At 39.3% G+C, this 15,517-nt stretch overlaps 1 protein-coding gene across 1 annotated transcript; it reads right to left on the bottom strand.

The window, feature by feature from the left end:
- Positions 1-556: 556 nt before the first annotated feature.
- LOC104104131 (mediator of RNA polymerase II transcription subunit 14) lies at positions 557-15,254 on the bottom strand. Its single transcript, XM_009612136.4, has 8 exons — positions 14,770-15,254; positions 11,895-12,974; positions 10,085-10,182; positions 7,363-7,537; positions 5,510-6,449; positions 4,322-5,340; positions 2,932-4,004; positions 557-2,024 (listed from the first exon to the last, which is right to left on the bottom strand). The coding sequence occupies exons 1-8, from the start codon at positions 14,977-14,979 to the stop codon at positions 1,226-1,228; spliced, it is 5,394 nt and encodes a 1,797-aa protein (XP_009610431.1). The 5' UTR covers positions 14,980-15,254; the 3' UTR covers positions 557-1,225.
- Positions 15,255-15,517: the final 263 nt, after the last annotated feature.

Raw genomic sequence — 15,517 nt, 5'->3', positions numbered from 1 at the left:
ATTCAAATAGGATCCAGTAAAAGCAATTAGCGATAACCTTATGTTGCCTCATAAACCAAAATTGCTTCTAGATTGTCTATACCTCTGTGCTATTGAAGTCAACTCTTCGATGGTCCTATTCAACATTTTAATAACTTTTTTTTTATTTCTACATAAACAGCTTCCTATTTGGATTACTTCTTTCGTCGTTGTTAAAGCGTGTTAGGAGTTTATATCGGTATTTGGTATTAATTTTCAAGAACTTCTTTAGATTAGTGCATATTACTTTTACTTTTGAATGCGTTCATTATTTAAATTTGAAAAAAAATCAAATTTAACCAGATTTACAACTGATAATTGAAAAATGAGTTTCAAAAGTAATCGAAATTTAGTCACTTTTTCATGTAAAAATAAGATCTTTCTTAAAAATATACCACCATTGCTTTTCTCGCTTTATAGGTTCATGTCCCTTGCTTTACATGTATTGCTTGGTCAATTTAGCACAGACAGTAACACTTATAAATCATGCAGACTATACACAACCAATCCTTCAACTCAAACTACTTTTACACACATGAACCAGTAAACTCATTTTTCTCATTCACCCAAGTCTATAAATAAAGCCTACCAAATAAATTATCTTTTCTACAATCAAACAAAAACTACTACCCCTCACCCCCAAACTAATTACAACTGTCTGTATGAATTCCGTACCATAAGGGAAAAAGAAAAGTCTATAAATGTGTAATTGTGCTATTACAGTAGAGAAACACTATGTTGGCTTCCAGTGTTGCTGGTATTGCCTCATTATGCGCTCCAGAGCAATACCACAATAGGCAAAATGTTACAAAATTTTACAACCCCCCCCCCCCCCCCCCAAAACCACATGCCACAATTTACAACAGTAAGGGATATGCGGATTCCTTCTAATAGCGATCAAGCTTATCTTGTTTGACCATCCAGAACAGATCTTTGTACATCATCAAAGATCCGTACCATTCTAAGCAAGATTTGTATCAATCTATGTTACCTGTACAAGGGGATAACCTCATTGCGTTAGCCACTGCAAGCCCGCATATACCCAGAAAAAGAAACCTGCTTTACATCCCAGCTAAATCCCAACTGGTGAGTTCACGTGCTAATCAGCAGTTGCTGGTTCTTCCGGTTACATCTGCTGGGGATTTTTTCAGGATAGTCAGCACTACGTATACGTACTGTTTAGAGCTACTTCTTTGTAATATCTGTTTCACAATCCAATGCCTGCAGCAACCCCACCACCATCCCTCAGCCCCTGAAGGTACGCATGCAGTGTTCTCTGAACACTGTCTGCTACAACCCTTAACCTTCCCTGATTGGCATCACCAGCAGAATTCCCATTCACTTCTACTGTTCGAGCCACCCTTTGTTTGCATCTTTCCCAGTCATCAACCCTCAGCCAGCATGCTCGTCCACCATGGCTTCCCTCCATTCCCAGAAACAATACATTCGGGTTCTCACCAAACGCATATCTCAACCTGACAGACACACAGTAAGGCAACCACGCAGCACCACCAGCAGCGTTAATATGAGGTATGTGTGCATGATCAAGAACAACCGTCAGCGCAAAATCGACAGAATTATGAGCCCGATCATAGTGAATGTTGCTTTTGGAAGCAGATGTATTTTCTGAGCTACCATCAATACTACATCCAGCATGATTCTCAAGACACAATTCAATACGGGATTTTTGTGTAGGGACCATATCGCCCCCTTGCACTTGAGACAACCCTTTCTTCCATGCAATGAGTTTCAGGAATTCTCTCAAAACTGAAATAGGTAACGTCAAAAGTGTAATGAATGATGCAACACGAGAAGCGTCATATGGCTCTGATGCAACACGACGGCTGAAGTAATCACATATTTCTCCTATTTCCGCTTGTGTTAATTCCTCTTGGGCACTTCCGGGATTTTGCTGCTGCTGCTGTTGCGACTGATGAAACCTCTTGACACTAATAACTTGCAGGAGAAGCTGAACCCTGTGAACACTAACAGCAAATACATAGCCCCTGCGGCAACAACTCCTTTCAGAATAGGAACTCAAGATCACAAAAATAATATATGCCCAAAAGAACCATATAAACTAGCTAACACCCAAGCGATTGTCAGTAGAATATATTAAAGCAGCAGTAAGTTTTCTAGACATAAGAGTTCACCAGCAAAAACTTCACAGATATTTCAAAGATGGAATATAATTATTCAGATTATACATTTAAAAAGCACCAAGCTTTCTAGCCAACAGATACAGAGTGTTAACAGGTTAGATTGTTTAGATGCTAAGCAGATCAAGTTGTACATCAAATACAGTATACTAAACGAAATTATGTGAAACTAAAATGGACAAAACTCTCAGGTGAGAAATTATAAACTGGGCTTAGACAGAGTTCAGCCAGGGCATATGGTTCTAAATGGAAAAGCCAAGAGTACAAAAACCAAAAAGAAACACGGTATGAACATTGTACCCATACTCTTCTTTCACAGTAAACTCGCCTGACTCCTAAAATATAACATTAGAAAGAGCATGAAGCCACAATAAAAATAAACCCGCAAAAGATTCGGATATTTATCCGGGGGGTTATAGAATCATTTCTTGACCTCTACTAACACGCTCCAACTAAACTTGCATGTGAAAAATTACAAGGATGTGGAGTTCTATGTCCAATTACGCCCCATATTTCTCACAACCTCGAAGAAATATTAATACCCCTAGATTGTTTCCAGCGTATAAGACACTGCACAAGCCAAGAAGTTTTCTCAATGCAACAAAAGTGACATCTATTATGGACAGCATAAAATTAGTAAATCCATTCCCAAGTTTTAAGGTCCTCTTCCATTCCCAAGTTCTCTACACTACTAAGCAGTCAGCAGGAGAATTGGACAGGGATTAAATACAATACAGAATGATTGGAACCTTACCCCACAAAAAAGCGTAAGGCTGGCTGCTCCTGATCCAAATTCAACAATGCACCTTCATTATCCTTCAGAATTGATCCCAAAATCTCCTTCAGAAGGTCCGGTAACTGAGCAAAGAGCCACAGCACCCCAAGGTATTTTAGAATGCCTCTGAGAACCTTCTTGAGAGCAACAAGAGGAACCCATCCACCACCATACCCTCCATCATCGCCAAGTCCAATAATTGCAGTATTTAGTTCTCCTCTGACATGAGCAGGTACACCAGTACCAGGTGGTCTGCGCAAAGGCATCCCTGCATTCACCACTGCTAAGTTCGATGCTGCGGGTAGGCCATTTGCAGTACGGTTGAAACCAGTTACAGCATTTGCCGGACGAACTAATCCAGTAGAATTAGAGAGATTAGTCCTGTTCGTATTTGCAGCTGGAAGTTGTGAACCAGCATTTAAACTATTTGAGTTAGTCAATCCAACTACTTGTTGAGAACCAGTAAAGTTAGAATCAATTCCATTCAGCTCCTGGGCAACATGTTCCATGATGAAAGGTCGAAATTGTGGACATGGCAGTGATCCTCCAACTTCTGGCCCCCCTTTAGGCGGTGTTGCTGGTTGCAACCAAACCTGATCTCCAGCAAAACACCTCATATCAACAGCAAATTTTTTCCGATATATGATGCGAATCCAGTACGGACCACGAAGTACCACAGAGACATCTATGGGCAACAGTGAGCTAGGAACAATGCCAGGACCACCTCTTCCTGCAGCTGCCGCAGCAGCTGCCAACATTGCAGCATTAGGATGGTGCATGCCAAGTGCACCCACAGTAGCTGAAACCGGATTAACTCCAGGTCCGGGTGCAGGCTGATTTATGCTAGTGTTTACATTGCTTGGTAAAGATGGAACATAACTAGTCTGCTTTGCAACAGAAGACATAGGCGCTGTAACACCAGGAACACCAGAAACTGGAGCTGCTCGTGCCGGCCGCGTTGCAGCAGCAAGAGCATGCAATGGTCCTGCAGTGAGACGGATGCAGTCCAAAAGGGATGCAACTTCAGCACCATTGATGAAATCTTCAAGAAACTGTGAGTTCGTCAACCACAGTAAATTAGAAGTCATTATGAATTGGAACCACAACGGAAGTTTTGAGCTTAAAATATGGAGAAGTCTGACAAAAGGATTAAATAAGATAGAATGCAATGCCACCACATGCAAAATCTTTCACAGGAATTCCATAGCTTAAACCACAATAACATAACCAACCAAAGTATAGATTCAAGCTCTCAAGAAAACTCCAATTATAGGATCATATGCATTTTAAGGCTCATTGTATTGCAGACAAGAAAAAAAAGACAGGAGAAAAACCGAACATGTTATACGTAATAAAATGGAAAGCAAACCTTTGTATGTGGCCAAAGCTGATCAGGTGAAACATGCATTGTGCAGCCCTCTTTACCCGATTCCCATTCAACCACGAAGCGAGCAAGCACCCCAGAACCAAAGCTGAACCACAGACTCATCAGACCTACTGCCTCAATTCTGAATTGCTTTCTCATCTGTTCGGAAATTCTATCAGTTGCATCAGAAGCGCCTTTAATTGCAGCCGGCGCTTTATTTTCGGAATTTGCATTACTATCTTCAAACTTTTCATCAGCCCTAGCACCAAGCAATTTTCGCATTCCAAGCGCAAAAGTTCGAGCATTAGATAGCCTTTGGATATCAGCCACTAGCTTCTTTATACTATCAGCATTAACTGAATAATAGCTCAACACAACACCTTCAGAATCATAACGAATATGAGAGTCTGCATCAGATGTATTGGCAATCCGAACACCAGAACCCCATGGAGTACTATTGCTTCCTTTCTGAAGCTCCCACAAGTCCTGGAAGTGCTGGTCATTAATTTTCACATCCCAATACATACTTCCAGGTCTACCTAGCCGCAAGCATATATGCTGCCATGCATCATCTCTGGCAAATGGAACTCGGAACCATAAGTTTGAGGATGCACTTCTAAGACCCACTTCTTCGACATATGGGATTTCAAGTGCCTCCATCTGACTCGTAAGCCGGGCATGTTTGATACAAAGTGAGCAATGCCTGACTACATGAAGAAGGGAAGAAACATATATACTAGAAGGTGCATTCCCTTTATTAGCTTCAGCGATAAGACTGCCATAGCTATACTCTTCAGCTTTACCAGAAATATCTGAAGAAATAAGCATCAGTGACTTAGGTAGATGAGTGCCAGACTCCACAAGTTTCCTTCGCTTATGTGATCCTTCATTGGACTCCATTGCTTGAAGTGATGGAAGTGAATCCAACAAATCTGACAATGTACGCTTCCTTGGTAAAATGTTATATCTGGAAGCTGCATCTTGCTCTGACTGTGTACATGTTGCTGAATCTATTGCTTGGGCTGGCAAAAAAAAGGGAATGCAATTTTGAGACACGTGCATAAAAAATAAACATGCCCAGTGAGCATTAAAAAAATGGATGGTAAGAGCTATAACAGATAGATGTAACATGTAACATACACAACGGTGTAAAGATATATAAACAACAAACTCAGAGGTTATTTGACTTACATCCAGGACTTAAAACCAATGAGTTAGACTCAGAAGTCCTGAAACCAACCGGTACAGTTCCCACAGCAGAGTTTCTTGGAGCACTAGCTTTTCCACTTAATGCAGAAGCTGGAGGGCAAGCTCGTTGTGGTGGAGATAGGAGTCGAGCTGGTCGGTTTGTAGATACAGTCAGCTGGTCTTCATCCAATGACGTATAAGATCCAGCTCCTGCAGAATGAGGTGATCTGAGAGAAGTCAAATCTTGCTCAGACTTTGAAGCTGTCAACTTTTTCACAGTTTGACTCCTTCCTGGAGCCGTGGCTAATGATCCAGCCGAACCTGACTGTATCACGCCCTTGTACATGGAGCTACTGTAGTTTCCTGTTCCCCGATCCCACTTAGGGGACAGTGTTCCAACTTTAAGACACTGATAATTTGCAACACCAGAGCCCAAATGAGATGCAGGAGAAGCACCAAATGTTGACGGGGGAATTTGACCGGAGAAAGAAGGGACAGAGGACCCTTTCTCAAGTTCGAAAATTTCATCAACAATAGAACAAAATGTTGATGGCGCACTGGAAGAAACTAGAGATCTTTCCAAGCTGAAATCCGCAAGGAGACTACTTTCAGATGTTTGGTGACTGCCACCATCACTAGGTAAAATTGATAGCAGTTTCTTGCTGTTGAGAAGACTCAAATTGAGCTCGTCCTCACATATCTGCATCCTACCAACGTCAACAGTTTTTACACGAACCACGTTACTCAGATCAGCAAGAGATTGAGCTTTTTCTGGTGTATCTGACTGACTTTCTAGCAATTTGAACACAGGTTTGAAATCTTTGTCAAGTTCCATCAGCAAAAGGTATGAGCTTCCACATTCAGGAAAACCCATAAGCAACAAATTTGTACCACAAGAAATGCTCTTTGGCACCTTAACTGCTGCAGACCCATGTTCAAATACCTGTGGATATATATCAGATAATCATTTAAAAAGCTCATCAGATAACCAGTAAATAAGCTAAATGATTTCTAATTGAACTCCTAAATGCAAACACCAAATTTTGATCCAGCCAATGCATCTTAAGTACATATGCAACAAGATAAAAAGATCAAACAAAATGCTCTAGAAAGTACAATATTCCTGATATAATGGCAATTCATAATCAAGCTATGGGAGAAGCAAAGCCATGTCAAGGCAAACTGGCTTTCTCTCAGATTAACACGAGGAAGTGGAAAGAGGAGAGAAATTTTCAAATATATTTTTAGTAGGGAGGTTTGACCATCGGGTCGGATAATCAGAGACAAAGTGAGAAGCATGGAGAAGGTTTAGAATATCACAGTTGGTGTGAAGGTCTCCTTGGTCGGAGACAATTTCATCAAAGTCAAGGCAGGCGAGTCTGAAAGAAGGATCTAACAGACTGGGAGGAAAAAAGAATATGGTGTTCATAAATATATGAGGGAGGCCCACCATTACACCTTTGGTGCACATATTTGTTCTGGAAAAATCAGAGAGCATGGTGATCTTCTCGACACTGATATCCAGCGATAAGATGTGAACAATGTACCCAAGGCCCAAGGTTGAACCTAGCAGTTGATGTAATCTTTAATAAAGTTTTTTTATACGGATAATCTTCCTAATAAAGCGTAACAATAACTACACGTCCACGCAACCTAATACTTAAGCACAACCTAAATGAAGTTAATACTATTCCTGAATGTTAAAGGAAACCAACTAAATAAAAATACAAGACAAAGGAATACTAAATATAACAGTAAAGCATCTAGAATAAGAAGCCTTCGCTCTCCAAATGGATAAACAGAATAATCTAATAGCCAAAAGACAAGGAAAAAAGAGATAAAAGATCCATCCATACCTCAAGACCTAAGAACCTCCCAATGCACGCGAACAAATGTAAAATGCTTTTGCTTCTCAAGCTAATAAAAGCGTCAGCTGCTGACATACTTCTCTGGTTTAGGGCCTCTTCACACTCAACAACCACTAATGATGATATAACATTCTTGGAAGAGTGAAGAATGAAGTGGCCATTCCTGGAATATGAGAAAAATTAAGACTTCGCAGGAAAAATTAGCATTTTAATTCTTGTTTCCTGGCCAGGTTTCTCAAAGAGAGATCCAGACAACGGTGTTTTCAAAGAATGACGCATACATCAGAAGCACTTATAATAGAATCTCCAAAAGGAACTATTTCTAGTCCAATTATTTGATTGATTTGCTCCTTGGTCAAATTATAGGCAATCAGGTAGAATATTTTAACAATATCTGGGATTTCTGCAAATATTGCAATGAACAATCAACATGCAATGTTGTGTAGAAGAGCATCCTAAAAATATATACATGCATATTTTCAATACACTTCACGAAGTAAAGGCTTCTCGGACTCTCCAAAAATATCAAGAAGTGCGTGTCGAATCCTCTAAAAGTAGCGCATTTTTGGAGGATCTGACACAGGTAGGGCATTTTGGAGAGTCCACGCAACTTAGTCTCTAAGCAAATCTGTTTCCTATGTTTTCTTTCCCTTAAATGCCCTAACTATCTCATTATAGTGGGAGCTTTTCGGTCTTCTTATCCAAAAGCTAAACCAGTGTTATTAAAAGTCATTCGCAAACTGGTTATCGCTTCATGGGTGAAGCAATGCACTCTAAGAAGTGTGTGCTTCAAACAATGATGTGTCATCGGTTCATTGAGTCTCAACTTTGAGGAATTAACTTAATATCGGCATTATTGTATATTGGATGTTAAATTTAGTTAGTACTTAATTACAAAACTATTAAAGTACAAACTTCATGAATATTTGGTATTTATAGTTTTCTGTATATTGTGTACATCGCTTCACTCTTTTAGTTTCAAGCCCCATGGACCGTGTCACTTTTTTGTGCTTATCACCTTTTAAAAGATTGAGCTTCTCACCCCACCCCACCCCCGGGTCTCCCCGCCTCTCTCTCAAAGCTTAAGTGCAATCACCAAGGCGTACGGCACATACCTCATCACCAAGGCGTTGTTCTGAAGAGGCAAACATTAAATATTTCACTTAATAAGAATTTTTTTAAATTCCTTTGTCCATACAATTGTCAGTTGTGTCTTTAGTCGTTATTCTTGAAATATGTATGTGCTTTTTATTTAGCTTCATTTGCGCCTTTCTTCACAAAAGGAACCGAAGCGTCACTTTTTTATAGGTTTAGGGTTTAGAGTTTCTTCACAAGCTGATATTCAAAAACCCTACTGTATCATTCAAATTGAAAATTAAGCATGGACGGAGAGAAGCTTTCAAGATGGGTTTCATGGGCTGATGATATATGTCCATGCTTTCCATGAAATAGATATAGTTTCCTGTCCCTGCTAAATCCCATGTCAAAGTTGATCCCAGATGACCCAGAATGTCTTTTTGACAAGCTACTGTGGTTTGACTTTAGGTTTAATGGATTTATCAGTTCTCTGTGTTTTGCTCTAGTATCACCGTTGACGAGGCAGAGAGGGAAAGAAGAGAAGCAGAAGGACAATTGAGATTAGTTTTGGGGAAAAGTCAAAATAGCCCCTCCGATGATTAGCGTATTGTTTTTTATTAACAGCATTGTTCGGGCATCTTGCGGTGCACTTCGACTAAACTTAGGTATAAAGTACTTGCTACATTTTACCAACACAGGTATCGAGTAACTCTACTCACCAAGGCTTAGGCAAGTGGTAAAAAATCACCTAGTGATTTTTGTCTCTTCTGGGATTTGAATCCTGGTCTCCAAGGTTTGCACCCACTTCATTGACCACTAGGCCACAACCTTGGATATTGCCCTACTATTAATATAATATTACATTGTTTTTTTTATGAAGTTATATTATTATATTGTTAGCGTGCTAGTCTGGCTTTTTAAAAGAATATGTCAACCTCCATCTCAAAAAGAAAAGGTCAACCTGTCATTTCACAAACCAATTTAGATAAGGAAACATCAACAATTGAAACTTTTCTTCTTTCGGTGTTTTCCATGTGCAAACCCACAGAAAAACATCCTTGGTCCTTTCAAACAATAACCTTTCTGCCCCTCATCCTCAACAAAAAGTTGGTCCAGGCATTCTGCACCCATGGGCATACGGCTTGGCAGGCCTTCCATTTCTACCGCAGCTTCATAGGCATTGCCCTGTTAACCAATCAGCTGTTTGGACGGGTAAAGATAGAGGGAAGACGAATAACAAGCTGGGATCAGTTTTGGTTCCTTTTCCTGAAGAAAAGGGGTGGCTTCGCAAGATGAAGAGCAAACTTGAGGTGCAGTTATGTTTTTCAGGTGAGAAACTGTATGGCTGACCCAAGAAAAAGATTATCAGAGACTTGGCAGACCAAACTCAGCAAAAATTTGAACTAGTAGCAGGGTTGTTCGAAGAAGTCCAGTGTTGCAATTGGTTTCCCAATCTTAATAGAAGATAAGGATTCCAACCCTTGTCTCACCAATGCTCATTTTAATTTCATGCCAATACTTGGTGGCACATAATTAGAGCACAGATACCAGCAATTTCCATGTTCGTTATAGAAAAAAGTTTAAAAACCAGGTGAAATCAACTTCCAACAATAAAAGAAAAAAAGGATATAACCTTATGTTTATTGCAAGGGTGAAAAACGATGAACCAAAGGCACGTACACGCAGGACTTCCTGGCCCTGATACTCCCTGCTGTCAAACTTGTTATCCTTCTGCAGAGATAAAGCAGTTGGTCAGAAGAAAAGAACGAAAAAGTTAATCACGCAGTATAGTACCAGGAAGTCAAGACTGGAATAGGGGACCTTTCAGGAAAGATTATAAGTGTACTTCGTGACTTATAAATAGCATCAGACCTCAGCTTGGTTGTCTTAAGACATCATACAACTTTATTAACATATGAAAAATCAATCCACCAATAATAACATCAAAGTCGGTCCCATGTCCAGAATTAAGAAGCAATGGCAGCATTTTAACATGAAAAAGAAGAAAAACTCTGAAATCTCCATATTTTGGTTTTCGGTAGAGATGATAGTTCGAACAATAATATGACTCTTTCCATAATCGTAATTGGGCCGCTTCACTATTGCATTTTTGGTAACCATATATGCTCTTTGAAAATAAATTAAAATTAACAACAATGGAGACTGCTGATCTATTATCTCATGTAATTCACTGTTTGCTAGTTTAATAGTATGTCATATCAACAAAGGAATAATTCTATTAGCGAAAAACAACGAAACTGACCTTTGCATACGAATTGTCTACAGTGTCAATAAGTAGACCTTTTTTATGAAGATTGTCATTCAGTAGATGTCACTTACCAAAAAGAAATGTCAACAAGTAGACCTTAACACGCCTTATCTGGGTGGATGAAAAGAACGCCTCCCCTCATATCTCCAACAACTTATCGTTAGGCCTCACCACACATTGGTTGGTATAAAGAGACCTCAATAGTTGGAGCCATGTTTAATACTTTTTTTTGATGAAGTAAGTGAGTATTATTATCAAAAGGCATCAAGAAGGTGCAGATGTTACAAAGAAACAGAAAGTATCAGCCCAGAAATGTGAACAAAAGCTCTATCATAAGACTAAGGAGCCGATAAATTCCAAAAAGGAGCCATGTTTAATACTGAGTTAGCACAACGTTTTTTTCTTTTCCTTTTTCTTTTTTTCCGTGATTGGTAAGTTAGCACACAGTGAGTAAGCTGTTGTACCGGCTTACAAAGTATTTGGTAAACCGAAAGTTGGTAAATACATGCCTCTAAGTGCACATCTCAACTATTTTGTGTAGCTATTCTCAGTTTGCCCCTAGTTTTTCAAAAGTGAATAGTACATAGCACGGTAATTTAAGTACTTGATCCACCCAACACAACCAAACAAGCTAGTGCCCCTACTTGAAGATTTTTATGACCACATTCTTTTTCTAACTTTTAGATCCCATGTGCAATAATACATAAAGCAGCCTAAATGAAAGGCAACAACTGTAGCCTAAATGAAATAGAACTCTATCTAAATTTTCTAAGCATATCTGGACAACTGGCTAGTTCTTTCTTATGTAACTGCCAGAAAATTCTAACTGAGATTCTTAACACTTTCTTCCCTGAATGCCCTTGTATCGTTAATTCTCTAACATCCTTAAATTCTTTATTATCAAGAGTTCATCGGTTATCACAACTCTACTCATCAGACTTCTACTGCAGAAAACAGACAACATAATGATAAAAACTAACTAGAGATTGACTTGAATTGTTTCACCCTCGCTAACCCGTACATCAATTTCTTTTTAGCTTAGTGGTCAAGAGAGAATAGATCTTTAAACAACATGACATAGATAGTTTCTCTAACCATGCATAATAACCAACATGGAACTTATGACTTGCATGAGTTCTCAAAATTTCCAAGAGATATATTTAAAATAACTAACCTTCCGAGAATCAGCAAGCATTTCTTCTACATGGCCCTGAAGCTGAACATCGCCAGGAACTCTACAGATCTGACCATTTTTCTCGAGTTCTTTATAAATCTCTAGCAAACGAGTATAGCGATTACAGCATATAACCCTAAGCAGCAACTTCTCAACGTCAATACAACTCTGGTCAAGGGAAAATTCTGCTTCTTTTCCTGTCAGAGGATCAATGGCAAATGTGCTATGAAGACACTTAATTCGCAGATCCAGTCCAGGTTCAATTTTTATAAATGGGCACGTTCCAATTTCGGATGTGCTGGAGTTTTTATCCAAATCCAACCAATACAAAATCTTCAGCCCAGGAGTACGCAAACTAGCAGAATCAGACTCCCCATCTTGTGATATTTGTGTGGAGCCAGCACTGCCACCCTGTCCAGTACTACCATCAGATATGAGCTCAAAACGAATAGCATCTTTCCACCTTCCATGACGAAGTGTCTGCACTTGCCTTATGACAGTGTCCATAACAAGTGCCACACAAAGTTCATGCAGGATGGAGTATAAGGTCATAAATGGATTGTCTGCAGCAGCCATTCTGCGTTCCAAATCATCACCAAGAGCATGCCGCCGAAAGTCATCCAGCTTCATAGGGCCACTTCTCTCACCGACAAGCAGCTCCATATGTAATATTCTCCACATTGACAGGTGTCCTCGGTAACCAAGGGTAACTAGAACCTTAAATTCTCCATCCACGCGGAGCAGAACAGTACCGTCAGAAACTTTGACTTCAGTAATGTCCTTAGGAAGTGAAACCTCAAGGAGTTTAGACCTAACAAGTGCGTCTAACTTCTTTAATGCTGGTTTTTGTTGGTTGGCATTTAATATGCTCTGCAAGCCCACATCTTCTATACATTTTGGCAAACGCTCATAACTTCCGGTAAGAAGAACTTCAACAGCCGAAGGAACATCATAAATGGGAGCACGAGCTTGTTGTAGTCCTTCATGCATAAAAAATAATGAGTCTGCAGCTTGGGTGAAACATGTCTCATGACTAGATAAAGTTGATGCAAGTTGCTGACAATATTGTATCAAGGGGACCTGCAAACCAAAAAATTGGAATGTAAAAGAGATTAGTTATGGAGTATGAACTGCAGTCTCTAGGGATTGATGATAAAGTATATAGGGCCAACCATTAATCCCAAAGGTCCAGGAAGATTTGGCAACCATATTTCTACTGTCACCTATATACTGAATATAACACAAGTGAATCGTTCCTTTCAGAGATGACAGATGAAGCAATGAAAACATGAAAGAGGAAAAAAGCCATGAAGACCAACACTATACTTACCAACATATACCTTGAAAGAGTTCATAAATCTAAGATTAGAGGATCAAATGATTCATAGAAAGATGCTTAAAGTATGACCTACAGGAAACTCATTGCCCTTTTGGTATGATAAAAGTTTTCGAAGAAGCACCATGCTGTGAGGCTGCATAATGTCTTGAGTAGAAGCAAAAGGTCTTGGAGACACAAAAGTGTGCACCTTTTGAAGGACAAAAAAAACACCTTTGGTGTTTGATGATTGACAATGTTGATTTTATACGCAAATGGTTTTCTCCAAAAAAAGATGAGAACTTAAAACACTTTTCTAGGTCCTTTTGCTCTGTTAATAGACAATAAGCTTTTCAGGACGTATAAAGCGGACCCGTTCATATTTTGCTAGTGGAGCTCTTTTTAGAGGGTTGGCATCTCTTCTACAATTACCTACAGGTAAAAGATCCAGTTCAAACCCATGACCAGGGTGGGGATAACAGAACTACAGAAGAAACAGACCAAACCAGACTTTTTCCTTTTCAGTTTTTTGGTCCGTTTTCAGCTTTAATGTTCAAATTTTCGGTTAATCAGTTTGGGGTTGTCGGCTTTTAACATTTGGTACTTTAGTTAATCAAAAAACCGAAATTACGTATTGCCCCATTTGACCCTAAGCATGAAGTTGCTACCTTAGGAACGCAACCAGATGCCCCCCCCCCCCCCCCGCCCGTTAACTCTTTACATGAATATAGGCAATTTGTCAGCAATTAATGTACAAATGCCCCGAGGAAAAACATGGGAAGATTAAGGGTACTCCTACAGGCTTCTTTCCTTCCCAATGAGTCCTTCGACTAGATGATCCCTAATCACCTTTCTACCACCATCTGTTCCCTGCATTAGTAGAGAGTACTAGAAAACTAACAAACAACTTGTTGGCACTAATTGGACAGAGCATTAATCAATCTTAAAACTTTGAAGCTATCCTCAACATTTTTTATTTTTTTTTGGTAGTGTCCTCGGCATTCACTATAACTATAATTTCCACCCTAACTGTCTCGATTTCAAGTTTTAAATCACTCCTCAAGATCTATCTTTTCCCATTCCAATCACCAAATTCCATAAGAAGAAAACAACATATAAACAAAAAACAAAAAAATTAAAAGGAAAAACAAATCAATTCTACCACTATTCTTTGAATGCACCAACAGCTTCAATAATTGCAAGTTCCAGAATCTTTTTCAAGATTCATCTGTTCCCATGCAAATTCACCAATTCATTCCACGGCTACCTTTCTAAACTTCATCAAGATCCATTTTTCTCCATTCCAATTCTCAAATTTCACCCAAAAAAACAAACACATAACCCTATTCATTCGGTCAAAACTCTTTCAACGCATCAACAGAGAGAGTGTAATTCCTCTTTTTCCCCGTTCTATTTCTCGACCACTACTCTTCCAATACATAAACAAAAGGCACAAATTGGGCAAACACCGCCATTATTTTAAACAAAGAGATAGTAAGTGCTACTCTTAAATGCATCAAAAGACAGAATGAGAGAGGGAAGAATAGAAAAGGAAGCAACCTGCTGGCACCACTTGGAGAGGACATTGAGACGGAGCATACGCTGCTGAGTCTTGACTATGTATTTTAGAATCCCAATTTTCTTCTCGGAGTCGGAGAGGTCAGAGGACTTGCACTTCTCCACCAGCTCATTTAACGTCGCGTACGACTCCTCAGCCGTTCGGCTTACCAGCGCCGAGAAATCCACCGTCTGCTGCCCTAATTCCGCCATCTCCCTAAAAAAACTTCTTCAATTAAATTCCGGCGATCCCGTAACCCACTTCCTACTTTAGGGGTACCATTTTATGAGAATTGACTGTGATTATTTTAGGGTTTTGAAAATTTGAGGAATTTAGAATATGTATATGGATATCTGTTTATTCTTCTTGGGTTGATTTTGAAGGCGTCCGAGGAGTGGTGACGCGAGTGTTTTATGATGTCCTAAATACCACTTCTGTTCTGCGCAAGGGAGACTATTCTTTTTTTCTTTTGGTTTTCTTTTTATTCGAATACGGTACTCTCTTGTGTTTGTGAGAAGAGGAGTCGTAGAAAAGTCAAAACTGAGAAATCCTCTTAGAGCTTCCGCTTGACCAAGTTTCCAAACATGGTTTATTTTGATAGAAATTTGTTTTTTCAAATTAAGTTTGAGAAAAAGCACATGAAAAGAATAATAGTTTATATTTGGTTAAATTAAAAAATAATTTTGTATGTATAAAAAAGGGGTGAAAATTATTTATATCCCTTAAGTTTGCTTTAAAAATTAAATTTAT

This window comes from Nicotiana tomentosiformis, chromosome 1 (genome assembly GCF_000390325.3).
Source record: "Nicotiana tomentosiformis chromosome 1, ASM39032v3, whole genome shotgun sequence".
NCBI classification, from domain to species: Eukaryota; Viridiplantae; Streptophyta; class Magnoliopsida; order Solanales; family Solanaceae; genus Nicotiana; species Nicotiana tomentosiformis.
The sequence above is the reverse complement of the archived record's forward strand: the minus strand, read 5'-3'. Positions and strand labels throughout refer to the sequence as shown.